The sequence below is a fragment of the Diospyros lotus genome, chromosome 2 (assembly GCF_014633365.1).
Source record: "Diospyros lotus cultivar Yz01 chromosome 2, ASM1463336v1, whole genome shotgun sequence".
NCBI lineage: Eukaryota > Viridiplantae > Streptophyta > Magnoliopsida > Ericales > Ebenaceae > Diospyros > Diospyros lotus.
This window is the reverse complement of record NC_068339.1, coordinates 18,636,357-18,648,659: the sequence shown is the minus strand read 5'-3', so window position 1 is coordinate 18,648,659 and position 12,303 is coordinate 18,636,357. Positions and strand designations below refer to the sequence as shown.

General features: G+C 41.9%; 2 protein-coding genes across 2 annotated transcripts; both read left to right on the top strand.

Moving 5' to 3' along the window:
* Positions 1-2,906: 2,906 nt before the first annotated feature.
* On the top strand, positions 2,907-3,491 carry LOC127794687 (uncharacterized). The gene has a single exon (XM_052325933.1). It carries the CDS (start codon positions 2,907-2,909, stop codon positions 3,489-3,491), a length of 585 nt encoding a protein of 194 aa, XP_052181893.1.
* A 5,866-nt stretch (positions 3,492-9,357) lies between these two features.
* On the top strand, positions 9,358-10,446 carry LOC127794686 (uncharacterized). Its single transcript, XM_052325932.1, has 2 exons — positions 9,358-9,766; positions 9,884-10,446. The coding sequence occupies exons 1-2, from the start codon at positions 9,358-9,360 to the stop codon at positions 10,444-10,446; spliced, it is 972 nt and encodes a 323-aa protein (XP_052181892.1).
* Positions 10,447-12,303: the final 1,857 nt, after the last annotated feature.

Genomic DNA, 12,303 nt, shown 5'->3' with positions numbered 1-12,303 from the left:
TTGTTATATATTTTAGAGTTTTTTTTGTTTTGTCACTTTAACATATTTTTTATATATTTTTAATTAGAGACAGATTTTTCCCCTCCTTAAATACGGTTTGTGAGAGGGAAAAATCCGTCTCTAATTTGAGATGGATTAATATTTGTTTCTAAATCTGTCTCTAATTAGAGACGGATTTTGAGACATAAATTAATCATTCTCTAATTAGAGACGGATTTTTTTCTGTCTCTAATTTAAAATGGATTTTTTTCCGTCTCAAAATAATCCGTCTAAAAAATTTATCTCTAAATTGTTGTTTTCTTATAGTTAATGTGTTGACATTAAACCCAGTCCAATTATGAATAATTTTAATATTTTATTTATAATAAAATTATTTAATTATTCTTATTTATTTAATAAATAAATACACCAAAATTACTAATTTATCCTTCGCCTCTTTAAAAGTGATTTTTTATTGGATGAGACTTTCTGGGTTTACAATTAAATTGACAACGACAATAATCTATTATTAGTTATCCTAAATCTTTTTTTTTTTAAAATAAGAAAAGTATATAAACAAATTGCGCCAAAGTGTTTACAACCGAAGGATGAGGCATACCTCGGACCAAAAAAAACCTTCAGATAAAAACATAAGCACCCGAATACAAATGCCCTTTGATTCAATCCAATCAAAAATATATACAAAATAAAACATCAACCGTAAAGCATTCGAAGGCAACAAAATGACATGAGAAACAACAAGACCCAAAAGAAGACTACAAAGAGAATAACACTAGCTCTAGGAGCCAAAAAACAGAGCAAGAAATGAAAGGATCAATGAAAAATAGAGGACTGGTCCGCTGGGAGCCGCCATAAATGACATAGAGCACTACTCTGAAGAGATGACTAGAAGCGAATAGTGGCTAGACGAGCCCATACAATACACTGGATTTAATGCTCCAATTGTGACGCAGGCCTCAAGTAAATTATGAGTGACATCTAGTAATATGTCATGATTACCCAATTTAATGTGAATCGAATGTAGTGAACTTTTTACTATAATTCCGTGCAATATAGTCATTATATCATCCTATATCTTGAGAAGATATGAGATCATAGACAGTAGATCAAATATCCCAATCTTGTCATATGACCAAATCTAAAATCATTCTTGACTAATATGACAAAACTTATGGAATACACATTCTATTGTCATATTACCTCAGTTAAGAATTTATCGTCAAGTGATTATTGAATCACATAGGATATTCTCCTCACAAACTTTGAGGTAATAGATTCCATGTCTGATGCACACATACCTCATCCACCACTGAATATTAGGCACATAGATTCATATAATTGTTTTTTATTAGAACAATCATATAGTATCGTTGATATCCTAATCCACCAATGCACAGATATCTACGTCATCTTAGGTCTAAGGACTAGTTGTACATTCACAGCTAACATTGAATCATTAACTCGTAAGAAAGAACCTATGTGATTTAATGTTAACAGTCTCATTTAATGAACTCGTTCTTGTAACGAACATCCACCTATCTTCCTTCTATATCTCATATAGAATGGCACGAGACTCACCAAAACTTCACTTTTAGTATCTCATATTGAACAAGGAGGAATACGATGTGCTAGCTTTAACGTGTTGCTACTATCCAAGTTAGGACCTCTATGCCTAGAAACTTATTTATAACATAACGAACGGTGGATTAACCGTTATTCATATTCTTAACGCTTAAGAATGATATCCACTCCTTATTATAATAATAGATTTAAATCATATTGTAATTTAAATAAAAATATAAACTTGTTATTTAATTAATATTTAAAGAATTATAAGATCAAGTTCTTTTGTGTCACTAGAATTGATTTTAAGGACTCGTATCCAACTCTTTGTTCTATTCTAATTCACCTCAGCTGGTAATTAATTATTGCGGTGAATGAGCTACAAAATTTAACAATTTCATAGCAAAATCTAAACTTTGACTACAAAATTTTAATCGTAAAAAACAAAAGAAATAGTAAAATAAGTGTAGCTAGGCCACTATGACTAGTAGGCAGAGTGATGGTCGGTGCATGCGATGGTTGAGAAATATTCTTGTCAAAATGGTTAGAACGGTAGGTTTGATTTGTTGAATAAACTTGTGGCAAACGAAGGATCAAAAGACAGAAGATGAAAGAGCAAACGTCAAAAGCATAATAGGCTAAAACGTTTCTTAATTTTAATAGTGTTTTAATGGTGTGATATTAATAATCTTTTAAATAGTGTCATTGTGTTTGTTTCTTGAATCTTTCCTATAAATAGGCTTTGTATCTCAGTTTCTTTTCAATCACCGAAATACACATATCTTTTAAGTCTTCTTCAGTTTTATACTACAATCACACACAACGTGATTGGAGTGGGTGAGTTTGTTGAGAGAAGGGTAAGATACCTCCAACATAGTGGTATCAGAGCCTGAGGAATCAGAGTTACGAAGGAGGCGGCATCTCCAGACTATCGCCATCATCCAAGTTTGTTTACAAAAGGTTGTTTGGAAAAATCGTCTGGAGAAGGAAGCTGTGCACCAAGGAAAAGACGAACCAGCAAAACATAAAGAGCCCAGCATTTGCAGATTGCACGTGGTGAAGGAGTATTGGAACTGAAGAGAAAAGACAAAAGAAAATATAATTTGGTGGAGTAAGTCACGTGGCTTTGCAGCTTTGGATTTCCAACAAAGAAAAGTCAAAATTGGTGAGCTTTACATTGATTTTTGGTGGCTGGTGGCTCACTGTTTTAATTTTAGAGCTCACATAAACTTTGCTAGAAAGTTAAAAGACTTGAAAGTTATTTTGAAACTTACAAAATGGCTACAAATTCGATTCTTCCTCCAAAGCTCACAAAACAAAACTATGATATTTGGTGTATACAAATGAAAGTTCTTTTGGGCTCACTCGACATATGGGAGATTGTTGAAGATGGCTATGATGAGCCAAAGAATGAGACAGATGAAGCCGCACTAACTGCTGGGGCTAAGAAAGAATTGAAGGAGCAAAGGAAAAAAGACAAAAAAACACTTTATACAATCTATCAGGGAGTTGATGAAAGCATGTTTGAGCTAATTTCCTCAGCCACTACATCCAAGGAGGCTTGGGAACTTCTCCAAAAGGCATTTGGTGGTGTGGAAAAGGTAAAGAAAATTCGTCTCCAAACTCTTCGAGCACAATTTGAAACATTGCGTCAAGAAAAATTAGAGTCAATTTCTGATTATTTTTCTCGAGTGATTTCTATTGTCCACCAACTAAGAAGAAATGGAGAGAAAATAGATGATGCTCGAGTCATGGAAAAAATTTTGAGGTCACTTGACTCAAAATTTAGTTTTGTGACGATCATCATTGAAGAATCAAAAAATATGGAGGAGATGAATGTGGAACAATTGATGGGCTCACTTCAAGCATACGAGGAGAGACTCAAGGGAGATGAAAAACCCCTTGAACAAGCATTGCAAACCAAGTAATCACTTCAAGGGAAACGTGGTGAGTCAAGTCGAGGAAACTATCAACGAGGAAAAGGAAGAAGTTATGGCCAAAGAGGTAGAGGTGGTAGATTCCATCCTAAGGAAGATGACAATGGTGGTGATGGTGAAAGCACAACCAGTCAAAGAGGACGTGGTCGCAATCGTGGTCGAGGACGAGGTCGTGGACGCCAGTCAAACTGGAGGTATGATAAATCTAGCATTCAATGCTATAACTGTAATAAGTTTGGTCATTATGCCTCTGAGTGTTACCATAAGAAAAATGAGGAGAAAGTCAATTATGCTGACAATGAAGAAAAACAAGATGATGGGGTCCTACTAATGGCTTATAGTGGTGTGGACACCGGGAGTTCAAGTACATGGTATTTGGATACAGGAGCATCCAACCACATGTGTGGTAGAAAGGAGTTCTTTGCGGAGCTCGATGAAGAATTTAGTGGCACTATCACATTTGGTGATTTGTCACAAAGGCCAGTCAAGGGGAAAGGCAAAATCCTACTCCAGTTGAAGACAGGTGGTCAAAGCTATATTGGTGATGTGTACTATGTACCAGAGATGAAAAACAACATTTTGAGCTTGGGGCAATTACTGGAACGAGGCTATGACATCCAAATGAAAGGCGATACACTTTCCATGTGTGATAAGAATTATGTCTTGGTCGCGGCTGTAAAGATGGCAAGAAATTGTATGTTCCCACTCCATTTGAACGTGAGTCAGTCGAAGTGCCTCAAGACTATCCTAGATGATCAAGCTGCCTTATGGCACAAAAGGTATGGACATTTGAATTTTGAAGCATTAAGAGTATTGGGAGAGAAAAACATGGTATATGGTATGCCTAAGGTGAATCGCCCCAGTAAGCTCTGTGAGAACTGTATCATGGGCAAGCAACAAAGAAAGCCTTTCAAAAGTTGGAATTCAAAAAGGACATCGCAACACCTGGAGCTAGTGCACTCAGATGTCTGTGGACCAGTCACCCCTATTACCATCGGAGGTAGCAGGTACATGCTTACTTTTACTGATGATTTTAGTGGAAAAACATGGATTTATTTGTTAAAGGGAAAAAGTGAAGTATTTAGCAAATTTAAAGAGTTCAAGAGCTTGGTGGAGAAGCAAAGTGGTTGCTATCTAAAGTGTTTAAGGACAGACAACGGAGGAGAATACACCTCTCAGGAATTTGACGCTTTTTGCAAAGAGCATGGCATAGTTCACCAATACACTATGCCCTATACCCCCCAACAAAACGGCGTCTCAGAAAGGAAAAACAGGACCATTCTCAACATGGTTAGGTGTATGCTAAAGGAACGTGAAGTCCCAAAGGAGTTTTGGGGAGAAGCAGCTGCTTGTGCTGTGTACCTATTGAATAGGTTTCCGACAAAAAGAATTGGAGATATTACACCGGAGGAAGCATGGAATTCAAAGAAGCCTAAGGTTGATCATCTCAAAGTTTTTGGCAGCATTGCATATGCCAAGGCACCCGAAGAAAAAAGAAAAAAGTTGGAAGATAAGAGCCAAAAGTGCATCTTCTTGGGCTATGGAGACAATGCAAGTGGTTATAAGTTGTATAACCCTATCACCAAAAGGGTTATATGGTCCCGAGATGTTGAGTTTGATGAACAACAAACATGGGATTGGAAGAATGAAAAGCATAAACAAATCATAATAGAGGAGTCCAAAGAAGAAGCACCAACCCAAGTCCATGGTAATATGGAAGTTGGTGAATCAAGCAGTCCAGTGGCACAAAAGACAAGGAGTATTCAAGACATCTACAACACCACTCCAAGGATTGAGGCAGAAGATGAGTTTGGGATGTTCTGCTTATTTGCAGGCTACAACCCCTTAACTTTTGAGGAAGCATACCAAGAGGAAACATGGAGGAAATCCATGGAGGAAGAGATGCAGTCGATCTATAAGAATAAAACATGGGAGCTTGCAACATTACCCGAGGGACATAAAGTCATTGATGTCAAATAGGTATATAAAACCAAGCGGAATGCACAAGGACAGATAGAAAAACACAAGGCAAGATTGGTGGTCAAAGGCTACAAACAAAAGTATGGAGTAGACTATGATGAGGTATTTGCTCCTGTCACCCGCCTTGATACTGTCAGACTGATAATTTCTATAGCAGCCCAGAAAAAGTGGAGGATATTTCAGATGGACGTAAAATCAGCATTTCTGAATAGGTATTTGAAGGAAGAAGTCTACATAAAGCAACCTCCCGGGTTCAGTCAAAAAGGGCAAGAGGATAAAGTGTGCCGATTAAAGAAAGCGTTATATGGGTTGAAACAAGCGCCACGGGCCTGGAATGCTAGAATTGATACCTACTTCAGTCAGACTGGTTTTGTACGATGTCCATATGAGCATGCTCTATACGTGAAAAGGAACTCTCAAGGTGATATGGTTTTTTGTCTATGTTGATGACTTGATTTTTACTGGTAGTAACTCCTCGATGATTGAAGAATTCAAGATGTCAATGGAGAAAGAGTTTGAAATGACTGACTTGGGACTTATGGCTTATTTCTTGGGAATAGAAGTTAAGCAAGGTAGAGATGGGATATATATCTCACAAGCCAAATATGCCCAAGAGATTTTGAAGAAGTTTTCGATGGAAGACTGTCACCCGGTTGATATTCCTGTTGACTGTGGTACTAGATTGACAAACGAAGGAGAAGGCAAGGAGGTGAACCCTACCTATTACAAGAGTCTGATTGGAAGTTTGAGGTATTTAACATGCACAAGACCTGACATTGTATTTGGTGTAGGCTTGGTGAGTCGATACATGGAAACACCAAGGAGTTCTCATTTGATGGCGGCTAGGAGGATTCTACGCTACATCAGAGGTACAATTGATTATGGCCTGTTTTATTCATCAGAGAACTTGGAGCTTGTTGGGTACAGTGATAGTGATTGGGCTGGTAGCCTAGATGATTGGAGAAGCACTACAGGTTATGTGTTTCACTTCGGGGGTACTGCTTTCACATGGTCTTCGAAAAAATAGTCTATAGTTGCTTTGTCGACATGTGAAGCCGAGTACGTCGCAGCCGCCTCGTGTGCATGTCATGCAGTATGGGTAAGAAGATTGCTTCGAGAGTTGCAGTTGGAACAGAATAGTCCGACCAAAGTTTATGTTGATAATAAGTCAGCTATTGCTTTAGCCAAAAATCCAGTTCATCATGAGAGATCAAAGCATATAGATACTCGATTTCATTTCATTCGAGAACAAATCAAGAGCAAGGAGATAGAGCTGATTTATGTCAAGACAGGGGAACAAATTGCAGATATATTCACTAAGCCACTCAAGTCTGAAGTTTTCCAATATCTTCGAGACAAGCTAGGGATGCTGAATAGTACAAGTTTAAGGGGGGGAAATGTTGAATAAACTTGTGGCAAACGAATGATCAAAAGACAGAAGATGAAAGAGCAAACGTCAAAAGCATAATAGGCTAAAACGTTTCTTAATTTTAATAGTGTTTTAATGGTGTGATATTAATAATCTTTTAAATAGTGTCATTATGTTTGTTTCTTGAATCTTGCCTATAAATAGGCTTTGTATCTCAGTTTCTTTTCAATCACCGAAATACACATCTCTTTTAAGTCTTCTTCAGTTTTATACTACAATCACACACAACGTGATTGGAGTGGGTGAGTTTGTTGAGAGAAGGGTAAGATACCTCCAACATGATTCAATGGTCATGCAACCTATGGATGAACAAAATGATTACTTTCATGCATCATATCAAGAAGCAGCCCAAGAATTAGTTGTGTTTGGCATGCCGAATATCAAAGAAAATAGGCTATTCCCAAGAAGAATATGAATTCAAAGTTAATTAGCAATTGCTCCAAAAAGCGTTCCCAGACAAGTACGTTCGTGGCATTGGAATTCTTTGGTAGGTGGTGTTAATTTTAAATTGGGAGATCTATTCAAAAGTAATCCCAAGGGCAAGCACAACATTGCTACGTAAGTTGAATACTTTACGTAAACATATAAGGATTATAAACAGCAAGTACGTAAGTTGAATAGTTTACATAAACATGTAAGGATTAGTTCGATTGAAAGATTTAACATTTCTGTTGAATATTAGTTAGTTACAATTATTCAATTAGTTATTTATGAGAATTTAATTTACACATTTTATCATTTATTTTTAAATAAAATTCTGTATTACAGTCTTCTTAACATCATATGGTTCATATGGTCTAAGGAATTACTAAGCCAAATAAGATTGTGAATGTAATACCCAAAAATGAATCTCCAAAAACTCAAGAGAGTTTTACCACTCAGCATTAATGACATGGGATGCCAACTTAGTATTGTGTAGTATGTATTAACAAGTTGATGAGGGAATATTTTATTAAGGGCAAAAATACTATACTACCCTTGGAGATCTCCAATATGGTGCCGCCACGTGCCTATCTCAAGAAGTGCCACGTGTCACCTATATCTTCATCATTCATCTCATATTTGATTTTGAACGAGGTTGACTCAGTCAACCGAGATCCTCTCCAACGTCTGGTTCAGAAGTTATCTTATCTCTTCAGAGTGTGTTTTACCCCATCTTTAAATAGAGGCCGACTTCTACAGGTACGGATCATCTGACTACTGGTTCAATTTTCCATTTTGGGCATATTTCTTCTACTGACTTGAGCATCGGAGTTCTCCCGGGGGATTACAGCCCCGCCCTTGTAGGTACTTGGCTCGAGGCAGACCTCGGTGATCGGTCCAGTATCATCATTTGGCGCCCACCGTGGGGCCGGTTACTTTATCTGCCCTTATTCGTCGAGTACCTCGGCCGAGCTCAAGTTTCCTCCCGTTATGGCGACAAGAAGAAATCCATCATGAGCTGCTGGGACCTAGCCCGTCCCAGATAAGAGTCAAAACCACCCACCTAAGAGCGGCCCCGTAGGGGGTCATCCCCCGAATCCCTCGCCACCTCAGGATCGTGTCGCCCAGCTAGAGGGACAGGTCCAACATCTGACGGAATTGCTCAACACCTTTTTGACTCAACAGCAGCCCCCGGAGATGAGACCAGTGGAGCACTCCAATCATGATAGTCGACATCAGGGGGATCGCCACTCTAGTCATAGAGAATTCCGAGGAGGTGAATCCCCCCGCGCTAGGAAGGAGTCCCATCGGGACGAGAGACGGAGCAGACCCTCTAGGCGTAGCGAGTACGGGAGGCTAGGCTCGGAAGAGGAGTCCTCTAGTCCCGATTATGCCCGGGCTAGAGGGGCTCAGCGAGAAAGACGTTTGCGGCATTTAGAGAGGGAGGTTGCAGAGTTGAGACGGAGGGAAGAAGAGCCACATGACATTGTTTCTAATCAGCCATTAAGTCGGAAGATCATGGCAATCACCCCATCCGAGCGCCTTCGAATCCCAGTTATTAAGCCATATGGAGGCACAACTGACCCCGCGGATCACTTAAATCTCTTCGCCTCTCACATGATGGTCTAGGCGGCACCTGATGCTATGTGGTGTAGAGTCTTCCCGGCCACTTTGGAAGGACATGCATGGTCCTGGTATTCAAGTCTGGCACATCGGTCGATCGCTAACTTCGGACAGCTTCGGAATAGGTTCTTGGCTCACTTCGCTCCCCTTCGGAGGCACCGGAGGTCTACCATGACCCTCGTGAATCTCAAGCAGAACCAAGGGGAGTCGTTAACAGAGTTTGTGGCCAGGTTTAATATGGAGGCATTGAGCATTGAGAATCTTTATCAGAGTATCGCTATGGTGGCCTTTCAGAATGCCTTAAGGGTTGGCCCTTTTACCCAGTCACTGGCTAAGAGGCCTCCCCAAACATTCACAGAGATCCTGAGCTGAGCCACCAAGTACATTAATGCCGAGGAGGTGATGCGGGTCAAGAGAAGTGAATACTCAGATAAGAAAGAGAAGAGAAGTCAGAACCGAGAGCGAAATCCTGAAGATAAATCGGGCCGACGGGGGGAGAGGTCGGGCCCTCGATGGATTCCAGTCAGGTTCACCCTGCTTAATACTCCTCGGGCTGAGATCCTGGCCATAATCGAGAATAAGGATTACTTGAAAAAACCGAGACCCATGAAAGCCCCGGCTAACAAGCGGAGTAAAGACAAGTATTGTCGATTCCATCGAGATCATGGACATGACACGGAGGAGTGCCATCAACTTAAAGAAGAGATCCAGGAGCTCATCAATCGAGGTTTCCTGAGGAGGTTTGTAGCTAAGGATACAGAACCACAAAAGGGGGAACGAAGGAGATCGAGGAGCCCCCCTCGCAAGCGCGGTAGATCTCAGGAACGACGCAGAACCAGAACCCCGCCCCGGAGAGAGAATCGCCAGGGGGATGGGAGTCCTCCGCAATAGTTGATTTTTCATACTCTAGCGGCTGGGGTGGTGCCAGGCAAGGAGTCGGGGGAGAGTTCTGATCTGCATCGACGTGCGGGAGTCAAAAGGGCTCGACCAGGGGATGTTATCTCCTTTACCGATGATGACTTGCCCGGATATCCAGTTTCTAATGATCCGCTGGTCATCACAGCAAAATTGGGAAAATGGGAGCTTCAGCGGATTCTCGTGGACCCGGGGAGCTGTTTTGAAGTTTTATATCGACAGGTCTTTTTAGGCATGGGATACGAAATGGAACAGTTGAAGCCCGCTCGTGTCCCCTTGATTGGATTCGAAGGGGAAGTGGTATATGCAGATGGTGTCTTCCAGCTCTTGTTGACTCTTGGAAAGGGTTCTCGGTTTGCCCAGGTTATGTTAGACATTTTGGTAGCGGATGTCCCATCGGCTTATAATATGATCCTCGGAGGATCGGGGCTAAATGCTCTGCGGGCTGTGCCGAGTACTTATCACATGGTGCTTAAGTTCCCCACTGCGGCGGGGGTTGGAGAAGTCAGAGGAGACCTAAGGTCTGCCCGAGAGTGTTACATGGCATCCATCAGCACAACTAAGGGTGTTGTATAGGAGCAGTTAGATCCGCAAGAGGATTCAAGACGGAGACGGAGCCCTACTATGGGGGAAGTCAGGATTTCCCCTCCCGCTACTGTCAGTTTTTTAGTAGAAGGTCCAGAAGACCCAAAGATTGCTGAGCCAGTGGATGAGCTTGTAGAGGTACCATTGGACCCGGACAGAGTCGATAGATGCGTGAGGGTGAGCACCCAATTGAAAGACCCTATTCGGACCCGGATTGTATCCCTTCTTCGCCAATATGCAGATATTTTCGCATGGTCAGTCCACGACATTCCAGGCATAGACCCGGCAGTAATGACGCACCGTTTGGGAGTAAAGCGGGGGTACTGACCTGTCATACAGAAGAAGAGAAATTTTGCCCCAGATAGGGCAAGGGCCATAGAGGCCGAGGTGGAAAAACTAATGGCGGCACGATATATTCGGGAGGTCGATTATCCCGAATGGCTCGCCAATGTGGTTTTGGTTCCTAAGGGGGAAGGTAAGTGGAGGTTATGTATTGATTTCACTGACCTCAACAAGGCTTGTCCAAAAGATAGTTACCCACTTCCCCGGATCGATGCCCTAATTGATGGCACAGCCGGATGCCACCTCATGAGTTTCCTAGATGCTTTTCAGGGATACCATCAGATCCCGTTGCATAAAGAAGATCAGGAGAAGACAACATTCGTCACTGATCGGGGCACTTATTGCTATACTGTTATGCCTTTTGGCTTAAAAAATACAGGGGCTACATACCAACGGCTCGTGAATAGCCTCTTTCAGGACCAATTGGGTCGCAACATGGAAGCTTACGTGGATGATATGCTAGTGAAGAGCCTACTGGCAGAGAAGCATCTGACAGATCTAAAAGAGTGCTTCAAAACCTTGCGTAGGTTCCAATTGAAACTTAATCCTTCTAAATGCGCTTTTGGTGTCACTGCAGGAAAGTTCCTTGGGTATATCGTGCATCATCGTGGGATAGAGGTGAATCCCGAGAAGATTAAAGCGATACTAGACATGCCGACCCCGAGAAGCATTAAGGAGGTCCAGCAACTCACCGGAAGGATAGCGGCTCTAGGGAGATTTCTCTCCCGATCAGCAGAAAAGGGCCTCTCTTTTTTCAAAGCCCTATCCAGGACCAAAGATTTTGTCTGGGACATTGGGTGCCAGGAGGCTTTCAACGAGCTCAAGGAATGTCTAGCCTCATCGCCAGTCCTTACTAAGCCAAAGATGGGTGAGCCGCTATACCTCTACTTGGCCGTGGCAGAAGAGGCAGTGAGCTCGGTACTAGTGCGGGAAGAGAATAAGAGGCAGAGGCCAGTATACTACGCGAGCAAATGATTGTCTGTGGCAGAGGCTCGGTATTCCCCCATGGAGAAATTAGCGTTTGCCCTGGTCGTCTCAGCGAGAAAGTTACGACCCTACTTCCAGGCGCATTCTATCATCGTGCTTACTGACCAGCCTCTAAGGCAGATTTTGGGGAAGCCGGAGCTCTCAGGGAGAATGTTGAAGTGGTCAATGGAGTTAACAGCATTCGACATAGAGTACCAACCTCGATCAGCTATTAAGGCCCAGGCCTTAGCTGATTTCATCGCCGAAGGATTTGGGTTTGGCAGACCTCTAGAGGACAGCCTAGGACCATGGATGTTGGCAGTGGATGACGGCTCAAACTCTGGGGGCGGAGGAGCTGGGCTAATGATAAAGAGCCCTGAGGGTCAGTCCTGGTTATACGCTCTGCATTTTGAGTTTCGGGCGTCTAACAATGAGGCAGAGTATGAGGCCCTCATAGCCGGGTTGAGGCTCGCCGCACAGCTTGGGGCGAAGCATCTCAACATACAATCTGATTCTAACCTTGTTGTTCAGCAGGTGAAG

What these genes read in the sequence shown, in the direction of transcription:
- LOC127794686 (XM_052325932.1), top strand. Translation starts at nt 9,358, where the DNA reads ATGCGGGTCAAGAGAAGTGAATACTCAGATAAGAAAGAGAAGAGAAGT. An exon ending in GAGCCCCCCTCGCAAGCGCG is followed by an intron (nt 9,767 to 9,883) that starts GTAGATCTCAGG and finishes GGGTGGTGCCAG; the next exon opens with GCAAGGAGTCGGGGGAGAGT.
- LOC127794687 (XM_052325933.1), top strand. Translation starts at nt 2,907, where the DNA reads ATGAAAGTTCTTTTGGGCTCACTCGACATATGGGAGATTGTTGAAGAT.